At 35.4% G+C, this 24,467-nt stretch overlaps 2 protein-coding genes across 7 annotated transcripts in view; one reads left to right on the forward strand and one right to left on the reverse strand.

The window, feature by feature from the left end:
- The window catches only part of LOC150078673 (RNA-binding protein NOB1), a 52,836-nt gene extending 51,677 nt beyond the window's left edge, over positions 1 to 1,159 (reverse strand). The window contains exon 1 of the mRNA XM_090382230.1: positions 1,056 to 1,159. Coding sequence (XP_090238356.1) covers positions 1,056 to 1,139 — 84 coding nt within the window. The 5' untranslated portion in view covers positions 1,140 to 1,159. The remainder of the gene's footprint in view (positions 1 to 1,055) is intronic.
- A 67-nt stretch (positions 1,160 to 1,226) lies between these two features.
- Positions 1,227 to 24,467, forward strand: part of Su(dx) (WW domain containing E3 ubiquitin protein ligase suppressor of deltex) — a 382,533-nt gene continuing 359,292 nt past the window's right edge. Inside the window, exons 1-2 of one of the 6 annotated variants that reach the window (XM_090383423.1) lie at positions 1,227 to 1,377; positions 2,792 to 2,926. The gene's annotated coding sequence lies outside the window, so the exon portion shown is untranslated. Of the gene's footprint in view, positions 1,378 to 1,473; positions 1,569 to 1,672; positions 1,735 to 2,791; positions 2,927 to 24,467 lie in introns of those variants that run through there. The other 5 variants (XM_090383427.1, XM_090383425.1, XM_090383424.1 and 2 more) reach the window with 5 other exon arrangements.

Genomic DNA, 24,467 nt, shown 5'->3' on the forward strand with positions numbered 1-24,467 from the left:
AAAATTTTCTGTATACTATTAACAAAACACCATGAGCTACTCTTGTAGACTGTCTGCTCAGAAAACTTCATATCTGACAACTTAAAAAATGAAACAAGAAATCATAAAGTATATCATAAAAGGTTTAAATTTTGACTCCCTGGCAATTAAATTAATTTAAAGAAACTAATGCATTTATCTTCACTACCATTAGAGGATTGTAATAAAGGAGAAAACACCTGAGGAATAGTATTTCATGGGACATATACACACCCTAATCACCTACTTCAGGATGGCAGGTAATAAATTATACAGTATTTCAGAATCCTATATTAGTATTAGTCATATCGTGCAAGGAAGCCTGCTGCAATGGCCAAAAAATAATAAAAAATAAAATAAATAAATAAATAAAATAAGACAAACCACCTATTTGACCCTTCTCTCGTAATTTGAATTTATGGCATCTAATTCTATAATCAATTATAACACTGAAAATTTCATCCTCAATTCATTTTACTTTCTCTTATCAGAGCCTTGCACACTTCAATCAGGTCTCCGCTAAGGTACTTGGTTACCAGACTGCAGTCCACATATTCGAGCCCTTTCCTCAAATTGTTCCTATGCCGATGTCTTTCTTTAGGCGCGGTGATATACGAATATATTTATATATAGGAATCAGAAGAATATACTGATAAACATATTCAAAAACTTTCTTTACTTGAAGCAGGCATGATACAGAATCATGCCGAAATCACTGTATACTGGAAAAAAACTGGTCTACCTTCATTAAAACCTAATCATTAGACTAACTTCATGTGATTTTACTCTCTTTTTTAAGAATATAATTAAGCGGCACTTGTAACGCATGCAAAAACCTACTGTAGAAACTAAAAACACTTATTAGGAACATGATTTTGTGTAAACCGAGATCTTCAAAACCTCGCTTTCAGTTCGGTGGTATCATAAAGCTGTGGACGAAACGATGGTAAGTAAAGGTAGCATTACTTCGCTTACAAACAATTGCATTCATTACCGATGATCATTCTATGTTAATTAAATTAATAAAGCGGACTTACATGAGCTGGACAATTCTTAATTAAAGAACCGGAGTCAAGAACTAGATTGGTTACTCGGCGACCAAAAATCATGGGAGCTGCCATTTTGATTACACATATACGTTCTCGTCTAAGACGATATTTATCGTATGAGGAAGTCACGTGAATTGTGATGTTGACGAGAAGGGAAGTGCAATGCAACAGCGAACGGGTGATTGCAGATTGATGTAGATAATTTGTTAAAACATTAAGTTCGGAAGTTCTAGTAAGCAAAGTTCATTTCGTAAATATTTTTGATGTACAAACCTGCACTCTGTACATACACTGCCTTGTCATTTAATAGGTAGGGGAGAATTGCTATTTTAAATATTTACCTTCCTTTTAGCGAGTTATCCTTCTTCAGTTTATTCCGTAACATGGTTTTCAATTATTGCTTACTTCTATAGTTGTCATGTGTATAACATTCGCCAATTTTTCACGATAAGAGGAAGTCTATGTAACCAGGTACAGTTTTGCTATTGCTGATATAAGGAGGTGCGTATCATTACTATTTTATGGTGGATGTATTAGTACATGAAAGTGAAAAATGTAGGGCTGCAATTTTATGAACTTATGCGCATGTGGAAGTGTAAATAAACAAACGAAAAAAAAAAAAAATCCTTTAGGAAATGTTGCAAGCATTTTATGGGAGTAGTAACAGGTGACTTGACTTTTTTATTACTCATTAAAGGATTAGAGTTGTAAGGTCAATATGCTTAAGTAATCTATCTTTTATATAAGAAAATGAAAACATTATGTACTGGTACTGTGATCACATTGAAGTCACCGTCGGGTTGACCTGATTATTGAAAACTTTATTATGAAGGATCCCAAATGTGTAATATACTTCCTTTTCCACTAATGTTTTTGGTACAGTGACGATAGTCATAGTTTACTCTGATAACCTTATCAGTTTTGCAATGAGAGGCCAAGTTTTTTTGTATGAACTACAAGAATTTTATTATATTTCGTTTCACCATCATGGGTGTAATGATAATCTAGGGCCTAGGCTACCCTTACAACGAGAGGAGGGAAACCGAAGTATTTTCCCCATAGATGTTTTCTTCATAAGAAAAAAGTGAAGAATAAATTCAGCTGCTTAGAACTTGCCACAAAATAGTAAACTTGATAAGATACTAGCTTGTTAAATGATAAACTTAGATAAGATTCTAGATGTTATTCAGTAACATTTGTGTCAAACCCATGTGATATAAATGCTAATACTATTGGCACATAAGGGTGTAGTTCACTCTAGCGGTGTTAATCCAGTATTCTTCCTTGTTCTCCCCCCCCCCCCCCAAACATGCATTAGAAATTTCATGGGTAATTTTTTTCAGTCTTAATTATAACTAAAAAAATTATGTTTTTTCTTTTTTAAATTTATAATTATTTAAAAATTTTGTGAATAGGCCAACTGTTATTTTTTGTTATTTCCCAATAATGATTTTAAGATGACCCAAATTAAAAGTGTAATACAAATGTATTACACTGTTAATTTTGAACTAGGCAAGTGTAATTCAGCCAAGCTGTTTTTTTTGGGTGGGGGGGATGAATTCATGCATTATTTACTTGCTAGTCACCAAAACATATGAAACATTTCACATATCAGGATGATAGCTTAGAAATGGTTAGCATTTTTTTTTTTTTTCTCCTAACACACTATCATTGTGTAACCTTTTAATTTCATTTACATCCTTATTGATCTCTTCCATTGGCAGGTTACATATGTATGAAGGAAGGGGAATGTGGAACTAGAATAAACTCCAGTAGCATGAAGCTTCCAACAGTTCAAGTATTATGGATCTTATCCTTTTATTAGTACATCTCACCTAGTTTAGTGCTACTTGTCATTGGTAAATGTAGTATAAAATTGCTGAGGTTACCAGTATTTATTATTTATTTGCATGTTAAAAGTTATATTATAAGTATATATATATAATATACCAGATAAATGTAATGTTGCCCTTTCATTACAGTATATTTTTATTTTTCTTATCAGAATATATACTAAAGCCATATAAAGAGAAAATATAGAAAATCTTCTAAAATGCCTCTCGAAAATAACAAAATAAAATTTTCTTGGCATTTTTCTCTTTCTTCTTTTTTTTTAAATGCTACATAATCTTTATAATCTCCAAAGCACCAATTTTGCAAATATGAATTATAAACATATGTAAGGTGGTAATATTCTTATCTTTCAATAATAAAACCTTGTTAATTCACTGCTTTCTTTTTATGTATGTATTTTTATTAATTAAATTATATTAATAACAAACATAAGACGCTGGAATGTAAGAATTCTACCAGATAAGGAATCTACCAGATGATAATCAAAGAAATATTGATAGAAACAAATTTTCTATCAATATTTATTTTAGGAATATTAATAAACTAAAGGAAAAATGGAAAACCTTATAAAAGATAAAGAAGTTATGTTAATATTAAATAAAATAGCAAAACAATCACTTATTAAATGAGAACCAGTAAATGAAATATTGTTAAAGGACAAATAATATAAAGGCTATTATAATATATATGCACCAACGAATGACACTGAAGAACAAGTGAAGAAGAATACTATGATAATATTCAAGATATAATAAACAAAATACATAAAAATATGATCTCACTATGGTAATAGACTTAAATGCTAAAGTTGGAAATGACAACTGACGTGTGGAAAGTGAAGGGTAAAGGAGGTAGGGTAAAAATGAAAATGGAGATTAACTAATACAGTTTTGTGCATTAAATAACTTACTAAATGGGTACCAAATTCAAACATAGAAGAATATGTACATAAGAATACATTTAAAATAATTAAATGCACTTGGCATAATACTTTAAGAGTTTAATATCTATATAATATCGGTGTTTAGATACACCATAGACACTCTTAAAAAAACTACAAAGTAGTTGTTGTGGGCATCATTTGCTCTTTCTCATATTGTGCTCTGCCTTCACGACGAGTTGCCATGATACTGCACTACCTCAAATAAGTAACGCTTCACTAATAGAGAAGACTATTGTTACTTATTCTCAGTGAGTACCACCACCCAGACATGTTTCAAGGCTATTGGCCTATCATCAGTGGGTGGGCAGGTACCCTAGTATTGCAGACATGGCGACCCAGTTGTGAAGTTAATCGCACAATATGAGAGATGCCAAAAGGTGTATAAGATAATATTTAAAATAATTAAATGCACTTGGCATAATACTTTAAGAGTTTAATATCTATATAATATCGGTGTTTAGATACACCATAGATAAGGTGTATCTAAAGACATAATATATAAGAATACATGGACATGACCTGATGGTGCAACTAAAGTATTACATTTACTTTTATAAGGCAGTGGTTGATCTGTTCATATGACCTATTGGAATGGTTGCAGAAAACAGCAATGAGATTAGTTAGGAGCACAAAAGGATATTCTTATCTATTCTTTCTAAAAGATTGTGGTCTCCGGAAACTAGGCACCTGCATGGTGACTTAATCGAAGTATATACGGCTTTAAAAAGGTTAAGTAAACTAAATGCTGTCAGCATCTTTACCTTGTCTCATTTGAAACACACAAGAGACATAAATTTAAATTGGAAAAGAATAGTTGCAGATATTTGCATTCAGCCGAAGGGTATTCAGTTGCTGGAATAAACTTCCACCTAGTATTGTAGAGGTGGATAGTTTGAGTAAATTTAAGGAAGGTTTGGACAAATTATTAGAAGGGTGGGAAAATTATTATTATTTTTTTCTTATGTTGTATAAGCTTTGCTTTCTTGTATCATTTTGCTGATACCAACACTGAAAACCCAAGTAGATCATATACTTGCAAATGATGAAGGGATTAAAACATTATTGGATATAAGAACAATGAGAGCAGCAGAGATGTGACATTGACCATGAATTTGTAGAAATAAAAGTAAAGATCAGATTAATTCTAATTAACTAAAGTAATTCTAAGAAATCCAAACTGGAAAGTCATGGATATTTCAAAATTAAAAGACAAGGATTTAAGTGACAGATATACAGTTGAACTTCAAAACAGATTCCAAATATCATCTGAAACTAAGAACATAAATAAAGTTGGAGATATATGAAATAGTATGAAGAAAGTTATATGGGAAACCTCAGAATAGGTAGTGAGTTATCATAAAAGCAAAATAGATCAATCCATATCTGAAGATAGTTGATAACAAATAGAGAGGAGAGAGAGAGAAAAATATAAGGATTAAAAGAGCAGCATCCAAACAGCAGAAAAGAAAATAGAATTTGATAAAAAAAAAACAAATTAATAGATAAGGAAATAAAAAAAATAATATAAAAAAAGAAAAGGAGCTGTTGAAGATATGATGGAAACAGCAGACCAGTCGTGGCCAGAAGAAATGATACAAAGACCTTACACAAGCTAAAAAAAATTTGAATAAAAAATGGTTATAAATAAAACATAGAACTTATATGAAGTAAAGAAGGCATCTTAATTATAGAAGAGAAAGAAGGTGGAAATATTTTAACTAAGTAGGCTTTTTAATACTTAAAAATTTTATTATATTATGTTTTTTGTTGTATTTTTGTTTAAAACTAGTGCAGTTGCTATTTGTGTTAATTTAATATAAAGCATGTGAAAAATTATCTTTCTTGACCTCTAAAATTGTTGAATAATGACTGTTGGATTAAGAGGCAATTCTGCCACTATTGTCAGTGTAAATCACATTGAGATTTCTTATTCCTTTTCATACTGCTACTTCATAATATTTTTTATAGTTTCATATGAGTATAATTACTATTAGAATTTTTTTTTGTAAGGCAACTAATTTATAACATTGAAACATAACTGTATAGCACAATATATATAATGTAAATTTGATAGTGTAATATGTATTATGTAGTATTGCTGCATAAGCTGTGAATAGAGTAGTGTTACCGCATTTAGGTATCTATGGCGTAGTATTCCCAATTAAAAATGAATTTAAACATAAACATGCCTTGTACTAGGGTAGCAAAGCAAAGAGCATAAAGTAGTGGGAGCTTTGGCTTGGGATAGATTGAAGGGAACAGTTTAGTACTATTAGTGGCAAATGATGCAAGAAAGCAAGTTATACAGCATCAGCCAAAAGAAAAAAAACCCTTCCCATTTCACTTATCCATCCCCCTCCAATAGTTTTTCTAGTTCTTCCTTGAATTTATTCAAGCTATCCACTTCCACAACAGATGGTAGTTTGTTCCAGCAATCAACCACCTGTTGGCTAAAGGCAAACTTCCATACATGTATTCTGCAACCATCCTTCCTCAGTTTGAATTTAAGTCCCCTCGTGTGTGTAAAAAGAGGAAGAATTCCATCAGCATTGAGCTTGCTTAATCCATTCAAAGCCTTAATCACCTCGCAAGTGCCTAGTCTCCAGATCCTGCAATTTGCAAAACTGAAGCCTTCCTTGGTAACAGCACCTCTTTGTTGCCTTTCTCTGTACCTGTTCCAGAAGCTCTACATCCTTCCTAAAATGAGACCTTCAGACCTGTATGCAGTACTCAAGATGTGGCCTGACCATTGCCTTATACAATAAGATAATCACTTCCTTATCCATGCTAGCCAAATTCCTGTACAGGAGGCCCTCGTTATAACGCGGTTCACTTTACGCTAATTCACTATAATGCTGTTCTTATATTATAACCTGCATCTCACTATAACGCTGTTTAACTACCGTACAGATTGAATTTTTGGCAAATCCTGCTTCAGTCCAGTTCATTTTTAAGCCTTTTTTTTTTTTTTTTTTTTGGCAAAAGGAGAAAATAGCCACCGTGAAATTAACTAATTATTTTTATAATTTCTAGTCTATGTACAAAATTGAAACTTTCAATATGCTCTAATTTCTTGGTGTGGATTTGATGTTATCACAAAGTTTCAAGAGAGAAATTATTTTTTAGTGCACAAACTGAAAAAATTCACCATCCAGTGTCATATGCTGTTACAAAGTTTGCATTTCCTGTTCTGGCCTGTAATAGAAAGATATACCCTGTTGAAAAATGGATTTACTCCCTATATCTTTTTTTGTTTTACTGTGGGAATTATAATGATATCGTACTGTGCGAACCATCCCAAGGAAAGGTAGAGAAGGAATGGAGAAAAGCGTTGGAAGAGAGAGAGGCATGAGGATAAGTAGAACAAAGACAGAATATATGGTACTGAGTGGAGAAGATGAGAGTTCTGTAAAATTGCAGGAATAAAAGCTACCATCAGTTTCAAAATTTAAGTATCTGGGATCGAACGTTGAGAGGGATGGAGGATTGAGTGCAGAAATACAGCATAGAGTGCAATGTGGATGGTTGAACTGGAGAAAGATGAGTGGGGTGCTGTGTGATAAGAAAGTAAATTGTAGAATGAAGGGAAGAGTGTATAAAACTGTGTGCACTCGCATTGATGTGCGGTGCTGAGACATGGGCGATTGAGATAAGGGCCCAGGAGAAGAAGATGGAAGTGGCGGAGATGAGGATGCTAAGATGGATGTGTGGTGTGACGAGGAAGGACAGGATAAGAAATAACTACATCAGAGGTACGGTTAAGGTGGGGCCTATGAGTAAAAAATGCAGGAATCTAGGTTGTGGTGGCTTGGACATGTGGAACGAAGAAGTGAGGAGTATGTGGGGAAGAGGTGTGAAAAGTTGGAGGTGATAGGGAAGAGGAAGAGGGGGAGACCTAAGCTGAGATGGAAGGACAAGGTGGCAGAGGATTTAAAAGAGAGAGAGAATGGAGGAGAGAGGAAGCCCAGGATAGGGAGGACTGGAGGAAAAGAATTAAGGACGGAAATGCTGACGCAATATAAACATGGGAAGAAGGCGAAGATAAAGAAGGACTGTGGGAACTATAACTTGCAAAAAGGTTATTTCACATAATCGACCCCATGAGTGCTAAATGCAGTGGTATTCCTTGTATTCTCTTATCTTCAAAACTCCTCTGACCGTGTGGTTTTCCCAAAGTACAGAAAATTTGTTTGTTTTACTGCCCAAATGGCCTTAGGTACTCCTTTCTGTTTTCTAAGCTGCATTGCCTTGAGATTATCCCCTTGGGGAATATTTGCCAATATTCCCAAAGGGGATAATCTGTTAGAAGCAGTTTACATTCCTCCACCGTAACGAATTACTTTCGGTAACATAAAGCGCAACTTCCCCATTTGATTTTATTGTATGGAACTTGCATCAATGTCTTGTAAATAAGTTTCTATCCTATGGTTTGCCAACTGTTTTTTGTAATTGCATATTCAGTTTTCTATCTGGTGTTCCCCAAGGTTGAGTTCTTTCTTCTCCCTTTTCAGAATAAAACACCTATTGTTACTGTCTTTCCTCCACTTGACATTATTTCCAGATGGAATATTGACAAGTACTTTCCATCCATTTGAAGCAGAAAACTCCACAACTGACACCGTAATTGATTACAATACTTTTCGTGCAATAAAGAGTAAAACACGTCAGTGTCTTCAGCTCACTTGCCAGAGGGATTCTAGTCATCATTCAGTACATACAGTGTTAGACATACGGACAGTTTACTGTACTCGAACATCGTATCACAATCAGTGCAATGCAGTTACATTTTCAGAGTTATGGTGGATAAGAATGAAAAAGAATCTGGACACGGTACAAAGACTGGAAAGGTAAGAAAAACATTGAGTTTGAAAATTAAATTAGACGTTTTGAAGAGAATCAATTCCGGTCAGCGACAAGTGGATGTGTGCAATAATTTAGGACTGGTTCAACTGTAAGAACAATTATAAATATAAAAAAGTAAAGAATCAATTTTAGCAGCCAGAAAAATAGCTGTTCCCCTGCAGGCAACTAAATTGACTAGGGCTAGGCCAACTATTATAATTGAAATGGAGAAACTTCTAAATAATTTTATTGAAGGTAATACTCAATGCAGAATTCTGTTAAGTTCAATTATTATTAAAGAAAAAGCGAAGAGCCTATATGAAGATTTGAAGAAAGCTCACCCCAAAAAAAATGTTGAACCATTTAACACTAGTAAGGGCTGGTTTGATAGATTTAAAAAGTGTTCTAACCTACACAACGTAGCAATACAGGGAGAAGCTGCAAGTGCAGATCAAGAAGGAGCCGAAACTTTCAAAAAAAGAACTTGTTAAAATTATTGAAGACAGGTGTTATACTGCTCAACAAGTTTTTAACATAGATGAAACAGGTCCTTTTTTGGAAACGAATGCCTAAAAGAAATTTCATATCAAAAGAAGAAAAAAACATGCCAGTCTTCAAAACGGCTAAGGATCAGTTGACTTTGTCGTTGGGTGGTAATGCTGCAGGTGATTTTAAATTAAGACCCCTTTTAGTTTACCATTCGGAAAATCCAAGGGCTCTTAAAGGGTTAGTTAAATCAAACCTACCTGTAATCTGGAAGGCTAATAAAAAAGCTTGGGTAACCAGGTCGCTTTTCATTGATTGGTATGCTGAGTTCTTCTGTCCCGCAGTGGAAAGATATATCGTGCAAAAAAAATAACCTTCATTGCAAAGCAATTCTGATCATGGACAACATGCCAGGACACCCAAGCAAAAAGAGCTTAGAAGACTTGAACAATTGCAGAAAAGTTTTTTACATGCCTCCAAACACTACATCTCTAATCCAACCAATGTACCAAGGTGTAATTGCCACCTTTAAAGCATACTACATAAGTAGGTCTCCGTAGCCGAGTGGTCAGGAGCAGGAGTGCAGTAGCACATGCTCCTTGAGTAGACCGGGGTTCAAGCCCCTGACTGCTAAATACATTTGATCTGCCAACCTGCACTGGACCAGCGTGGCAGATTATGGTCCATTTCCCTCAACATGAATTGCTGAGGAGGCTTCCATCCTGCAGTGGGTTGATAATGGCTGCAGTTTACTCTTTTTTTTTTTTTACATAAGGAACACCTTTTCCCAAGCTATTAAAGCCATCAACACTGAAAATGTACCAAAATTAAAAGAGTTTTAGTCTTGGTACAGCATTTCAAGTGCACGGGATGAAGTGGCTCAGAAAACCATGAATGGAGTGCGGAGGAAAGTTTGGAAGAATTGCATAAAGCATTCCCAGGAACCTGATGATTCCATTGAAAACATTAAAACGCAAATTGTTGAGCTCAGAAAAGAAGCAGGATCAGACGAAATTGATGATGATGACATACAAGAGATGAACGACAGGAATGCCTCTCTAATGAAGAACTAATGGAAATGATAAAAGAACAAGAGCTTGCTATTGAGGGAGAAGATGATCAAGATACTACAGATGAAGTCGCTGATTGCAAAAGGACTTAGTGAAGCTTTTGAACACTTTGAAAAAATGTGTGATTATTTCCGGGAGAATGACCCTGACATGGAACAAAGCGCTAAGGTAATAAGAAATTTGAAGAAAGAAATGAATCCCTACATGATGTTGTACAAAGAGAGGAAGAGGGCCAAAGCACAACCCAAAATCGACACATTTTTCAGTCCGAAAACTCACAAGCACAGGGCCATCAGATTAATAAATTCATGATTTTAGTTAGTTAATTACCACATAATTATATATGTATGTAATGTAGAATATTTTATATGTACAAAAAATTGAATATTAAATATTTTTAACCGACATTTGTGCGTATTTTCACTACCATTTATTATTGATTAGGAAATATCTTATGGAATAGACTGCAACTCACAAATACATATGTTACCTTGTGGGAATACGGCACTCACTTAGTGCTCTGTTTTTCAGGAATGAATTATGAGCATTAAGCGTGGGTCACCTGTATATCATTGACTCCATGAACTGTTCTGTCAGACTGTCTACACTGCTCAGAGAACTTCATATCAGACTGCACAGTTAACTCCAGGTCTTTTTCATTTTCCACTATCCTGAGCGGTGTTGAATCCAGAGCGTTCACACCCGAGAGAAAGTATGTAAACTTTGGGGGTATATGTGTATATTTTTTATTATTATTTAATATTTAAAACATACGTATGTGTTACAAACAAATCTGTATATTTATGAATGTTATAATAAGAGAATATGAGAAAACAAAATAGGCAACAAAAGGAAATATTCATTATTTAACATCTGAATACTAATAGTCAGTTCACAAAAACCACATTAATGACAATAATCACGGTTTAATAATATAAAAATCACAGATTAAAATTTGCAAAAAAATCATACAAATTATAATCGCACGTGCAAATATTATGATAATCATTTTCTTTTTTGCATATGTATGTATCACTTCATTTATTAATTTTTCTAGTAACTCAATCGGGCCTTCTACGCTTATCTTCATGCAACCTTGAAATGTTTCCTGTCCTATTCGGTTTCTTAATTTTGTCATCAATTGATTCATTGTGCTGAAAGAACATTCAGCACTAGCAGTTGAAACGGGAATACAGCATGGTTTGATAAATAATGTCTAGTTCAACATATCCAAAAAATTTAATATATAAGATTGTTGAATTGGTTTTCTGTTTTTGTCACATATTTAAACGAGCAAATGCCATTCCACATGGAATCAAAGTTCAAGTTTAGACAAGACAAGATTATCTTTATGTCATCTTCTGTTAGTTCACATAAAGATTTCGATGATTCAAACTTTACAGTAATGTTAATGATCGACATTGCTTTGTCATTAAAACGATCCCTCATTTGCCTGACCATGGTATCAATTAATTTTTTTGTTGTTTTGTAAATTGTATTAATATCTTTATTTAGAAGATATTAGATCATTAACACAAGATTATCTTTATGTCATCTTCTGTTAGTTTGCAGAAAGATTTCGATGATTCAAACTTTGCAGTAATGTTAATGATCGACATTGCTTTGTCTTTAAAATTGACAAAATCCTCATTTGACTGACCATGGTATCAACAAAGTTTTTCGCCGTTTTGTAACTTGTACTAATATCTTCATTTAGAACAATTGGTTGAATATGATGAATAGTTTGAAACATTTTATGATAATTTTTACAAATTGTACTTTCTGGGTTTTGTTCAATGCAATCTGATGATATACAGTGGACCCCCACTTTATGACTGGTTCACTGTACGATCAAATAATTTTACGATGGACTCCCAATAACAAAATACCGTTTGCTATATGATATGTAGTAATTGCTGGTCATAGTGACCATGGTTGTGAATTGAATTTTAATTTTATTAAACAGCGATTCTAATAAGTGAATATAGGAGGAATATTATCCATAGGCTATAAAAGTAAAGATATAAAGCACAAATTTGTACTTTATTACCTTACCAATTAACAAAATTAAATGATACCTGAAAATTGGAAGAATTTTCTCACAGGTTAGTAAAATTAAAACAAATTTACGCTTATGTACATAGCTTAATTAATACTGTTGTTGTTATTTGGTTTTTAGGAGCATTAGCAACTAAGGCCATATTGCTCCGGGGATATGCGGTGGTCATTCCCTGACCTTTCCGTATCCTCCATATTTGGTGGCTCACAGGCTCGAACCCTGGTCTAATCAAGAAGCGTGTGCTACGCACTGCTGCTTCTGCCCACCTGGCTACGGAGGCTCCAATTAATACTGTAATATATACATACTAACTAATTGATATTTCTGTTCACCGATATATATATATATTTTTTTTTTGTTTGTAATATTTAAAACAGTAAAAAAGATATGCAATCAATAACAAAGAACATGGCACACACCAATTGCACAAGTGAGATATGGAGAAACAAGTTTATGAAGCTTAAAAAATAGGATTGAAGAGAATATTCTGAAAATTTATTTATGCTTTTTATATGATTGAAGATTTCTCTGAAAGGAAACACCATACTAACTTAAAAATCCACAGTATTCCAGCCATTGGTATTATCGCAAATGAAATAAGATCGAGTTTACTACCCGTTTATAATAGATTGCATAACAGAAAAGTCCAGTAGGCTGGAAACTGCAAATTCTTTTTGTTTTATGGTAATGACCTTCAGAAATGTGCTTTAGATAAACATCATAAAGGCATTAAGAATTGATTCTTATAATTAAACATATGATAACAATGAAAGTGTAGTGCATTTAAGTGATTTGAATTGCTTTTTTGAAATTTGATTCTATAAAGCACTAAGCTATGATCCTACTGACCAGTGATCATGTTAACCAGTGCCTACTTATTTCACTTTACGATGGGCTTATGATTATTTCTGACCGGTCTATGTGGTCCTTCCTCTCAGCCATTTGTAAACTTGTCCACATGTTTTGTTTTTGCATCCTTAGGTTAAAGTATTTTTTTTTGTGTTGTGCTTATTTGACATAATTTATATAAAACTAATACAATTTTGATTATAAAAAGGATCTTTTAGAGAGATAAACAGCTTAGCGAAAATTTCAACTTCTGAGTCGTTGGAATGAATTACCAAAAAAACGTGTTATTGGCTTCACTTTACGATATTTTCATGATACAATGGTGTCTCTGGAATGGATTAATATCGTAAAGTGGGGGTCCACTGTATTTTCTAAATGTTGTATTGCAATGATAAGCATTGGCAGTGAAGACAAGTTGAGCTCTTCCTTTTGTAAAACTGTGCTCAAATTTGAAACGGCGAATACAGCTTCATGCAAGACACAGAGATTAATTAAAAAGTTGGATTTTTCTAATTCCACTTGCCAGTAATGCAAGATTGGCTCTGTCTTTGTGAATATGTGCACATGTCATCATGATGCTACTATAACACAGCATCACTGTATTAATTGATTGGAAATTGCTCATCCAATAAACATGAATCTTTTTGGGAATTTTTATCAGTGGCTCTTCCAGGATAAATTGTACATCATGTAATATTCTCTCAAGTTTTGATAATTTATGAAACAAGTTGTCGATTTCTTTTATAATCTGTAACAAGTGCTTGATGGTTGGATATTTATTTTTTGCGCTAGATAATGATAATGAAAGTATGTGTGCTCAGCAATGAATGTATGTTATTTCTCTTTGTGCCATTTGAGAAAGTTACCTCTGAACTCCAGTAATATTCCCAGAAAAATTTGCAGCACTATCAAAGGCACAGGCTACTAAATATTTTAAGTCAGTGTTTAAATTTTCTCATGATAGTTCGAGTTATCTTTTCCGCATCTGTACTTTCCAGTTTGACCAAACATAAAAACATTTCCCTGATATTATTTCCATCATCCACAAAATGTATTAAGATGGTATTTCAGTTATATTATTGATATTTGTTGATTCATCTGCTATTAAAGAGAGGTATTTACCTTTAATGTTCTTTACATCATGCTTATCGAGTACTTCGGTAATACATGAAAGAAATTCAGATCCAGTTGCTTTACTGGTATATGTTGAACGGCTGCTTTACTCTTTGAACCAGGTGGTTAGGGTTTCATCGCACTTAAGTATTATTTTTTTAATTGGAGGTTCATATTTTATGTGAGGTATTTCTTCTTTGGCCAAAAAATATAAACCCTCAATTAAAGTGCACAGAGATTTTCGGTTATCACATTTCTGTTTTTCACTCTCATTAATTAGCACAATGAATTGATTTATGCAATCCTTTTGAATGAATTTTCACCATGGAAACACTGTACTCATGCTTCACAGAATTATTAAGTTTTTCAAGCTTACCAGTTTTTCCACTTGCCTTTTGGAATTTATCAAAAGGCACGGTAATAAATATGCCACTGGTCTTTGGCCAAAAAATATAAACCCTCAATTAAAGTGCACAGAGATTTTCGGTTATCACGTTTCTGTTTTTCACTCTCATTAATTAGCACAATGAATTGGTTTATGCAATCCTTTTGAATGAATTTTCACCATGGAAACACTGTACTCATGCTTCACAGAATTATTAAGTTTTTCAAACTTACCAGTTTTTCCACCTGCCTTTTGGAATTTATCGAAAGGCACGGTAATAAATATGCCACTGGTTTTTTGAAGCTCGTTCAAGTTATTTCTTAGGAAAACCTTGCAAAACTTATAAAATGCTCCACCACGACAATTGTCAAAGTATAACCAGTTGTACTTAGTTTCCCAATTTTTGTTATCATTTATATTTTCCTTCATGTTATCTATTTGCCTACCTCTTTCTGCAACAATTTTCCACTTCATCTGTGTCAGGGTTAGTGCCTGTGTTACTATTCTTTGTTTTCTATTGCTGATGCCATGTTTCTTCATTTTCTTCTTTTCCTCTCATAGTAATTACAGTTTTATTTTCTGCTTCTACTTCAAAACTAAGTTTCGCTTTTTAGAAAAAATGAAAGTAGAGTCTTTGTACTGGTTTTTCAGCTATAATCGAGGGATAATTCTAATTGTTATAAATGAAATTTGTTAAAGTGCTAAGTGATACAAAATGAACAGGATTAAAATATCTGAACTTCATACCTAAAAACTATGGAACACTGTGCACATCAACTTTACTTCTGTGTTCTCTAGCTTACATGAAGTTGATGTTCGCTCTGAGTATGGTTTAATCCTTCCTTAGGATTGGTTCACAATCAAATCATTTTATGATGGACTCTCCATAATAAAATAGGATTCACTATGAATAGCCTTTCCTCTGAAAGCCATGGGATGCTCTATAATTACAAGTAGCATCCATCTGAGGAACCAATTCATTTGAACCTATTAACTGCCTGTGATCCTGTCGTTGTCTTGTTTGTGATATACAAACAAGTTAGATATACAAAGAATTAGTTTCAAATAGACTATTTGTGTGAAAATAAAGGGAACTTGAAAACCATAAAACGAAAATACCAACACTTGAAATAATGGATGTTAGTTACAGTTTGTGCAGTCAGAAATATTCACCTGTTTAATTATTTTGAAAATTTCATGTCTTTTGAATTTTAGTGATTTATTTTTGCCGCATACCACTGGTGAAACGAGTAACACACTTTAGGAAATACTGCTTTGGTTGATGTGATTTTTTGTGTTGTGTTTATTTGACATAAATTTATTGAATTTGTGTTTTAAAATTACATTGTGTAAACTGATAATATGGCCTCATAAAAAGTTCAATAAGAAGAAAATTAAAATTAAACAAAAAAAGTGACGAAAATATCAGCATCCGAGATCTTGGAATGAATATTAAAATAAAAATTACTATGATTTGCCGGGGGGGGAGAGTTTTATTCTACTGGGGATGAAACTCGCCCCCCTCTGGATTCAACACTGATCCTGAGTACCGCACTGTTGGTACATTACTCTGGGATTACTGCTACCCATATGCAGCACTTTGCATTTGTCAATGTCAAACTTAAATTGTCATTTCTCAGCCCATCTGCCCAATTTTTCTAGATCTTGTTGCAGTAGCATACCATCATTACTGTAATTAATCACTCTGCCAACCTTTGTTTCATCTGCTGCAGACTTAGACATTAAGCCTGATATACCATCATGAATATCTTTAATAAATATAGAAAACAACAATTGATCCAGAACTGAACCCTGGGGGACTCCACTAATAACATTACTCCATTAAGAGTATTGTCTTTGATAGCCACTCTCTGTCTACTCCCACCCAACCATCCCTTTATCCATAACAGTAGCTTGCTCTTAATGCCACACTGCTTTAATTTGTACAGCAGTGTACAAATTAAAGTTTATGGGCAACAGTATCCAAAGCTTTCCTGAAATTCAAGTACATGATATCAAAATTATTTTTTGCATCCAGTTCCTTTGTGATTGCACATCACAGTATCCAATCAAATTGGTCAGAGAGGATTTCCCCTTAACAAAACCATGCTGTGACTGAAGTATGATTGCACTACTCTCTAGATGGTGTTGCATTACTTCTTTAACCATTGACTGTTATTTTCCTGAAGCAGAAGTTAAGCTAACAGGTCTGTAGTTACACGTCACCCTTTGATCCTCCTCTGTGAATTGGGGATACATTCACGTCTCCAGTCCACAGGGACTTCCCTGAATCCAAGGATGTTCTCATAATTATGGCTAAGGTTTGCTTACCACCTCCTTTGCCGACTCTCTTAATATAATTTGTTGGAACTATCTGCTCCTGGTGCCTTTCTTATGTTTAACTTCAACAATCTCTCTTCCACTTTCCTCTCAGTTATTAAAATTGCAAAATCATTTGGCTCCCTGTTAGAGTTTGATAAAATTCTAGCATCCACTTCCCTAAAGAATTCCTCATATGTGAATGTAGATGCAAATACTTATTCAGTTTGTCAGCAACCAGAGTAGAACATCAACAGTCGAACCATCAAAATCAATTGGGCAAATGTGATTCATCCCCTTCCTTTTAGTGTTTACATAAGTAAAGAAGTTTGCCTATGAATCACGGCCTTACAAAATGTGCTACTGGTTCAATGTATGCAGGGTCATCTGGAATGGATCATGATAGCCAAAGGGGATCTCTTTGTGTGGATAGAGTGCGAGAAAATTAAGGCCTGTCCAACTCACTGTTCTGATGGAGGCTTATGAGAGCTTGACAACCATTGTTGATGCCCTCAAATGAATTAAAAGGTTGTTGCCCACAGTAGGTGATTATTTTCAGTGACTTTATTGTCAAGGTGATAGGAAATATATTTTGCAAAAAAATAGGTGAAATATGGCCAGGGACAAAAATTGAAGTAATGGAACAGATATTTTTTAAGACCACGAAAGGTGATATTGCTATACACTTTGCACCAATGATGTTAAAAATAGGAGATCTAAGAAATTACTTAACAAGTACAGGTCAATGAAAACAAAAATGATGCAAGCCAAGATTCAATTTGAAAATGTCTGGAATTCTGTCCAGTCACATTAGACGGGAGTACATGATGAGAGCCTTGTCAATTAATTCAGCCTTGGAGAAACTGTGCATAGCTCATAGGGAAAAGTTTTCTCAGCATGGTCTATGCTTGTTGGCACGAGAGTCTGTTTTTACAAGAATGTGATACACTTAAATAGGAGTGCAAAAATATTTACTGATACTCTGGAGGCAGTGTTACGTAGGTAGGTCAATGCTAGCTTTGGGGAGGATACGCAGATTAATGAATCAACAACAGCATAGAAAGAGGTGTAAATGAATCTTGTGCTGCGTCAATTAGGATAAGCAGAAACCTGGAAAACTAAGCATTAGCAGAGGCATACGACGCAAGAAAGCAAGCTTATGCAGCATCAGCCGGGAAAAAAACCCTCCCATTCAATTACTCCAAATGCCTGTCTAGTTCAGCTTTAAATTTATTTAAGCTATCAACTTCCACAACAAGAGATGGAAGTCTGTTCCAGCAATCAACCACCCACTGGCTAAAGGCAAATTTCTGCAGATCTATTCTACAACTGTCTTTCCTCAATTTGAATGTATCTCCCCCTCAGGTTCGTAATCTGAGCAACAGTAAGAATCCCATCAGCATCCACGGAACACATGTTAAACTAACAAATCTATAGTTACGTGTGTCACCCATTGAACCCCCTTTGTGAATTGGAGATACATTTGCACACCTAGGCCATGGGGACCTCCCAGAGTCTGAGGAAGCTCTCATAATTATGGCTAAGAGTTTGATTACTTCCTTTGCTGCCTCCTTTAATATAACTGGATTGAACTTTTCACCTCCAGGTGCCTTCCTTATGTTTAACTTCAACAATTTCTCCTCCACTTTGCTCTCAGTTTTTAAAAAATCACTTAGATTGCTGTTAGTTTGATAAACTTTTGGCATTCCCCTCCTTGAATAACTCCTCATGTGTGAATGGAGATGCAAAATACTCATTCAGTTTATCAGCTACCTGAGCAGGATGATCAATAGTCGAACCATCTATGTTAAGTGGACCAATCTGATTCATCCCTTTCCTTCTAGTGTTTATATAAGTAAAGAACTTTTTGCTGTTTTTCTTTGCATCCTTTGCCAAAGATTTCTCGTAATCTGCCTTCGCCTGCCTAACCTCCTTTGTGACTTGATTACAGACTAGCTTCTATCTGTCCTAGGCTTCTGTGTTGCCTGATAATTTATATGCATCCCATACATTTTTCTTCTCTGCCACGAGCCTCATTAATTCATCTGACATCCATTTATGCCGAAACCTTGAACAGTATTTCTTAGTTGGTATGAAAAGCCTCGTAGCCTCCAAGATTAAGTCCCTAAAGTCTTCCCGTTTAGAATTCACTGTTGGTAACATCATCAGTTGATCCCACTGTATAGAATTTAAAAACTCTCTGAGACCACTGTAGTCACCTTTATGAAAACAAAAACCCTTCCCTTTACCCTTGATGGTAGTTACATCTTGGAAGTAAATCCCACATCAGTATGCTGTGATCACTGTCAGCCAGTGGTTTCTTTATCTTCAAATTCTTAATACATGATTAAATACTACTGATAATCAGATCAAGAGTATTACTCCCTCTTGTTGCCTCTCGAACATGTTAGTGGGGGATTTCAACGTCTGCTGGGGTTGTCATGGGGCAAGCAAATATATAAGCTGTGTAAGGGTAACTACTGGTAAAAATAAGTGCATGTATACTACATTTACACTAAATCTAGGAGTGTATTAAATGAATTTATGGTACTGATTAAGTCATGAAATGCAAACATTATAGGCATATGGAGACATGGTGCCACTCCAGACTTAAGGAATTCAGAATTTCAATATGGGGTGTACAATGTATAAGAGGGGGGGGTTATGCATATATAAAAAACAAAAACATGTAAGCCAGTGCATCCAGTTAATGTGGGTGAACAGTGCAGTGTACAGACAGTTTGTCATGAGTCAAGAAAACATAAGGTAAACATAAATGAGAGTAGGAGCGTGATATAGGCCTAATGACTGGGATGAGTATAATAAACAATTATATAGACAAATAGAGTGGGCTAGTAAATCAGAATGTCTAATAATGAGAGATATTGACTGGAACTTGTGGGTTGTCACTCATATACACTAGCAAGAATGTTTTAGATTTGTTGGAACAGTAGCATGTTAGAGAGGTAACAAGAGAAAGCAATATTCCTGATCTGATTATCAGAAGCAACACTTCATGCATTAAGAATCTGCAGGTAAGAGAACTACAAGGGAATCAAAGTGTATTGAAGTAGGATTTAAGATGTAACCACCAACAACAATAAAGGGAATGGCTTTTGCTTTCATGGCTACAGTGGTCTCAGATAGTATTTAAATTCAACACAGTGGGACCAGTTGTATAGTTACCAATTGATAAATTCTAAATGGGAAGGAATCTTAGAAGCTATTAGGCTTTTTGTACCAATTAAGAGATACTGTTCAAGGCTTACTCCTAAATGGATGTCACACTGATAACACTTGTGGCACAGAAGAAAAATGCATGGAATGCATATAAATTATGGGATAATACTATAGTATTATCCCATAGAGAAAGCTATAGTAGATATAAATTAGTGTGCAATTAAGTTACAAAGTAGGCTAGGCAAGCTAAAGCAGATCATGAAAAGTCTCTGGTAAAGGATGCAAAGAAAAACAACAAAAACGTCTTTACTTATGTAAACACTGTAACGAAGGGGATGAATCATATTGGTCCACTAGATATCTGGGATTTAAGCATTGATGATGCTGACAAATTTGAATAGGTATTTTGCAACTATATTCACATGAGGAATTCTTAGGGAAGGAAATGCCAGAAGTTTATCAGATTCCAAGAAGGAGCTGAAAGATACTCTAATAACTGAGAGAATGTGGAAGAGAAATTATTGAAGCTCAACATAAAAAAGGTGCTGGGGTGGATGGGATCTATCCAATTATATATTAATGGAGGCAGCAGAGGAGATAAGCAAACCTTTAGCCATAATTAAAAGAGCATCCTTAGATTCAGGGTAGCTCCCTGTGCACCATAGATGTGTGAGTTATCCTGTATTCACAAATGCAGATCAAATAGTGACAGGAGTAAATACAGACCTGTTAGTTTAACTTCTGTTCCAGGGAAAATAATGTATTCACTGGTTATAGAAGTAATGCAAGACCATCCAGACAGGAGTGCAGTTATACTGTAGTCATAGAATGGATTTGTTAAGGGGAGTTGTCTGACCAATTTAATTGGATACTGGATGGAAAGAATTAGTGAATGGAACAAAGGGGTGCTCTTACGAAGAAAGGCTTAAATTTTGCAAATTACAGTATCTGGAGACTAGGCACCTGCGAGGTGATCTGATTGAGGTGTATAAAGCCTTGAATGGCATTGAGCATGCTAAATGCTGATGGAATTCTTCCTCTTGCTCAGAATAATCATTTGAGAGGGCATAAATTCAAATTGAGGAAAGACAGATGTAGGATAGATCTGTGGAAGTTTGCCTTTAGCCAGTGGATGGTTGGTTGGTGGAACAGACTTCCATCCTTTGTTGTGGAAGTTGATAGCCTAAATAAAATTAAGGCTGAGCTGGACAGGTACTCGGAACGAACGGAGGGGTGAAATGTCAGCGTGTTTTATTTTTATTTTTTTTTGGCTGATGCTGCATAAGATTGCTTTCTTGCATCATATGCCTCTACTAATGCTAAATGAATCATGTTGATATACTTGGATTCCAGGAAAGAAAAACTTTGATACTGTTGCACATAAAAGTCTGCTATATAAATTGAAGTAGTGTGGCATTAAAGGCAAGTTATTGGCATAGTTCAGTGGCAGAAGACAGAGTGGTTAGTAATGGACACTGCTCTTAATGGAATAATGTTATTAGTGGAATCCCTCAGGGTTCAGTACTGTGCCCATAATTGTTTTGTATATTTGTAAATGATATTATTATTATTATTAGCTATATGGTGCAAGGAAGCCTGAAGCTTATGCTGCACCAGCCAAAAAAAAAAAATTTCTGAATTACCAGAGAGAGAAAAAAAGAAAGATGTAGAAGGGAATTAGCATTAGTAGAGGCATTTGATGCAAAAAAGCAAGCTTATGCAGCATCAGCCAAAAAAAAAAAAAAAAACCACTTCCACTTCACTCCTCTGTTCGTTCAAAATACCTATCCAGCTGAGCCTTAAACTTATTTAGGCTATCAACTTCCACGACAAGGGATGGAAGTCTGTTCCACCAACCAACCACCCGCTGGCTAAAGGAAAATTTCCGCACGTCTATCCTACATCTGTCTTTCCTCAATTTGAATTTATGCCCTCTCAGGTGATTATTCTGAGCAAGAGGAAGAATCCCATCAGCATTGAGCATGCTCAAACCATTCAAGGCTTTATACACCTCTATCAGATCACCTCGCTGGTGCCTAGTCTCCAGACACTGTAATTTTCAAAACTTAAGCCTTTCTTCGTAAGAGCACCCCTTTGTTCCATTCACTAATCTTGTTGCCCTTCTCTGTACTCGTTCCAGCAGCTCTACATCCTTCTTGAAATGAGGCCTCCAGACCTGTATACAGTACTCTAGGTGTGGCCTGACCATTGCCTTATACAAGGGAATAATCACCTCCTTATCCCTGCTAGAAAAATTCCTATATGTCATTGACAATACACCATGAGCTACTCTTGCAGCCCGTCTGCAGTGCTCAGAGAACTTCATATCTGCCTGCACAACCACCCCCCAGGTCCCTTTCATTCTCTACCACTGTCAGTGTAGTACCACAGAATTGATACGTTGCTCTGGGGTTGCTGTTTCCCATGTGTAGTACTTTACATTTGTCAATGTTAAACCTCATTTGCCACCTCTCAGCCCATCTGCTCAACCTTTCCAGATCCTGTTGCAGCAGCATAGTGTCAGTAGTGTCCTTGGCAACCCTGCCTACCTTTGTATCGTCTGCAAACTTCGACATTAAGCTTGATATTCCATCATCAATATCATTTATGAATACAGAAAACAATAATGGACCCAACACTGAGCCCTGAGGAACCCCACTAATAACATTAGTCCACGACGAGCAGTGTCCATTGATTTCCACTCTCTGTCTTCTCCCCCGCAACCACCCCTTTATCCACAGCAGCAATTTGCCTCCACTGTCACACTGCTCCAATTTGTGCAGCAGTCTTCCATGTGCAACAGTATCAAAAGCCTTTCTAAGATCCAAGTATATAATATCAAAGTTATTCCCTGCATCCAGTTCCTTTGTGACTGCATCATAGTATCCAATCAAATTGGTCAGGCAAGACTTCCCCTTAACAAAACCATGCTGTGTCCGAGCTATAACTGAAGTCTTGTCTAAATGATCCTACAGTGCTTCTTTAACTAGTGCCTCCATTAATTTTCCTGGAACAGAAGTTAAACTCACAGGTCTATAATTACCTGTGTCAGCCTTTGATCCTCCTTTGTGAATTGGGGTCACATTTGCACATTTCCAATCTGTGGGTACCTCCCCTGAGTCCAAGGAAGCTCTCATAATTATGGCTAAGGGTTTGCTTACTTCCTCTGCTGCCTCTTTTAATATAACTGGATAGATCCCATCCACCCCGGGTGCCTTTCTTGTGTTTATCTTCAACAATTTCTCGTCCACTTTTCTCTCAGTTATTACAAGATTCTCTAGCTTACTGCTAGAGTTGAATACACCTCTGGCTTTCCCCTCGCTAAATAACTCCTCATGTGTGAATGTCGATGCAAAATATTCATTTAGTTTGTTAGCTACCTGAGCAGGATCATCAACAGTTGACCCATCGATATCAAGTGGACCAATCTGATTCATCCCCTTCCTTCTAGAGTTTACATAAGTAAAGAACTCTTTGCTGTTTTTCTTTGCATCCCTTGCCAAAGATTTCTCGTAATCTGCCTTCGCCTGCCTAACCTCCTTTGTAACTTGGTTACAGATCAACTTGTATCTATCATAGGCTTCTGTGTCATGTGTTAATTTGTATGTATCCCATGCATGTTTCTTCTCTGCCATATGCCTCATCAGTTCATCTGACATCCATTTAGGCCTAAACCTTGAACAATATTTCTTAGTTGGTATGTAAAGCCTAGTAGCTTCCAAGATAAGTTCTTTGAATGCTTCCCATTTTGAATTTGCTGTTGGTAACATCATCAGTTGGTCCCACTGTATAGAATTTAAATACTGTCTCAGTCCATCGTAGTCACCTTTACGAAAGCAATAACCCTTCCCTTTACCCCTAATGGTAGTTACCTCTTTGAGTAAATCCCACTTCAGCACACTGTGATCACTGCCACCTAGTGGTTCATTTATCTGCAGATTCTTAATGCATGAAGAATCACTGCTGATAATCAAATCAAGAGTATTCCTCCCTCTAGTTGCCTCCCGAACATGCTGATGTAGAAAACAATCATCCAATAAATCCACAAAAGCCTTGCTAGTGTGTGAGTGACCAGCCCCCAAATTCCAGTCAATATCTGGGAAATTAAAATCTCCCATTATAAGACTCTCTGATTTACTGGCCCACTCTATTTCCCTGTACAGTTTCTTATTATACTCATCAGAGTCATTAGGCCTATAGCACACTCCTACTCTCAATTTTGATCTCCCAATGCTTATGTCACACCAAACTGACTCAACACTGCACTGTCCAGCGATGTCCACTGGCTTCATTTCCTTGG

This window comes from Mastigoproctus giganteus, chromosome 10, assembly GCF_048544385.1.
Source record: "Mastigoproctus giganteus isolate SK-2022 chromosome 10, ASM4854438v1, whole genome shotgun sequence".
NCBI classification, from domain to species: domain Eukaryota; kingdom Metazoa; phylum Arthropoda; class Arachnida; order Uropygi; family Thelyphonidae; genus Mastigoproctus; species Mastigoproctus giganteus.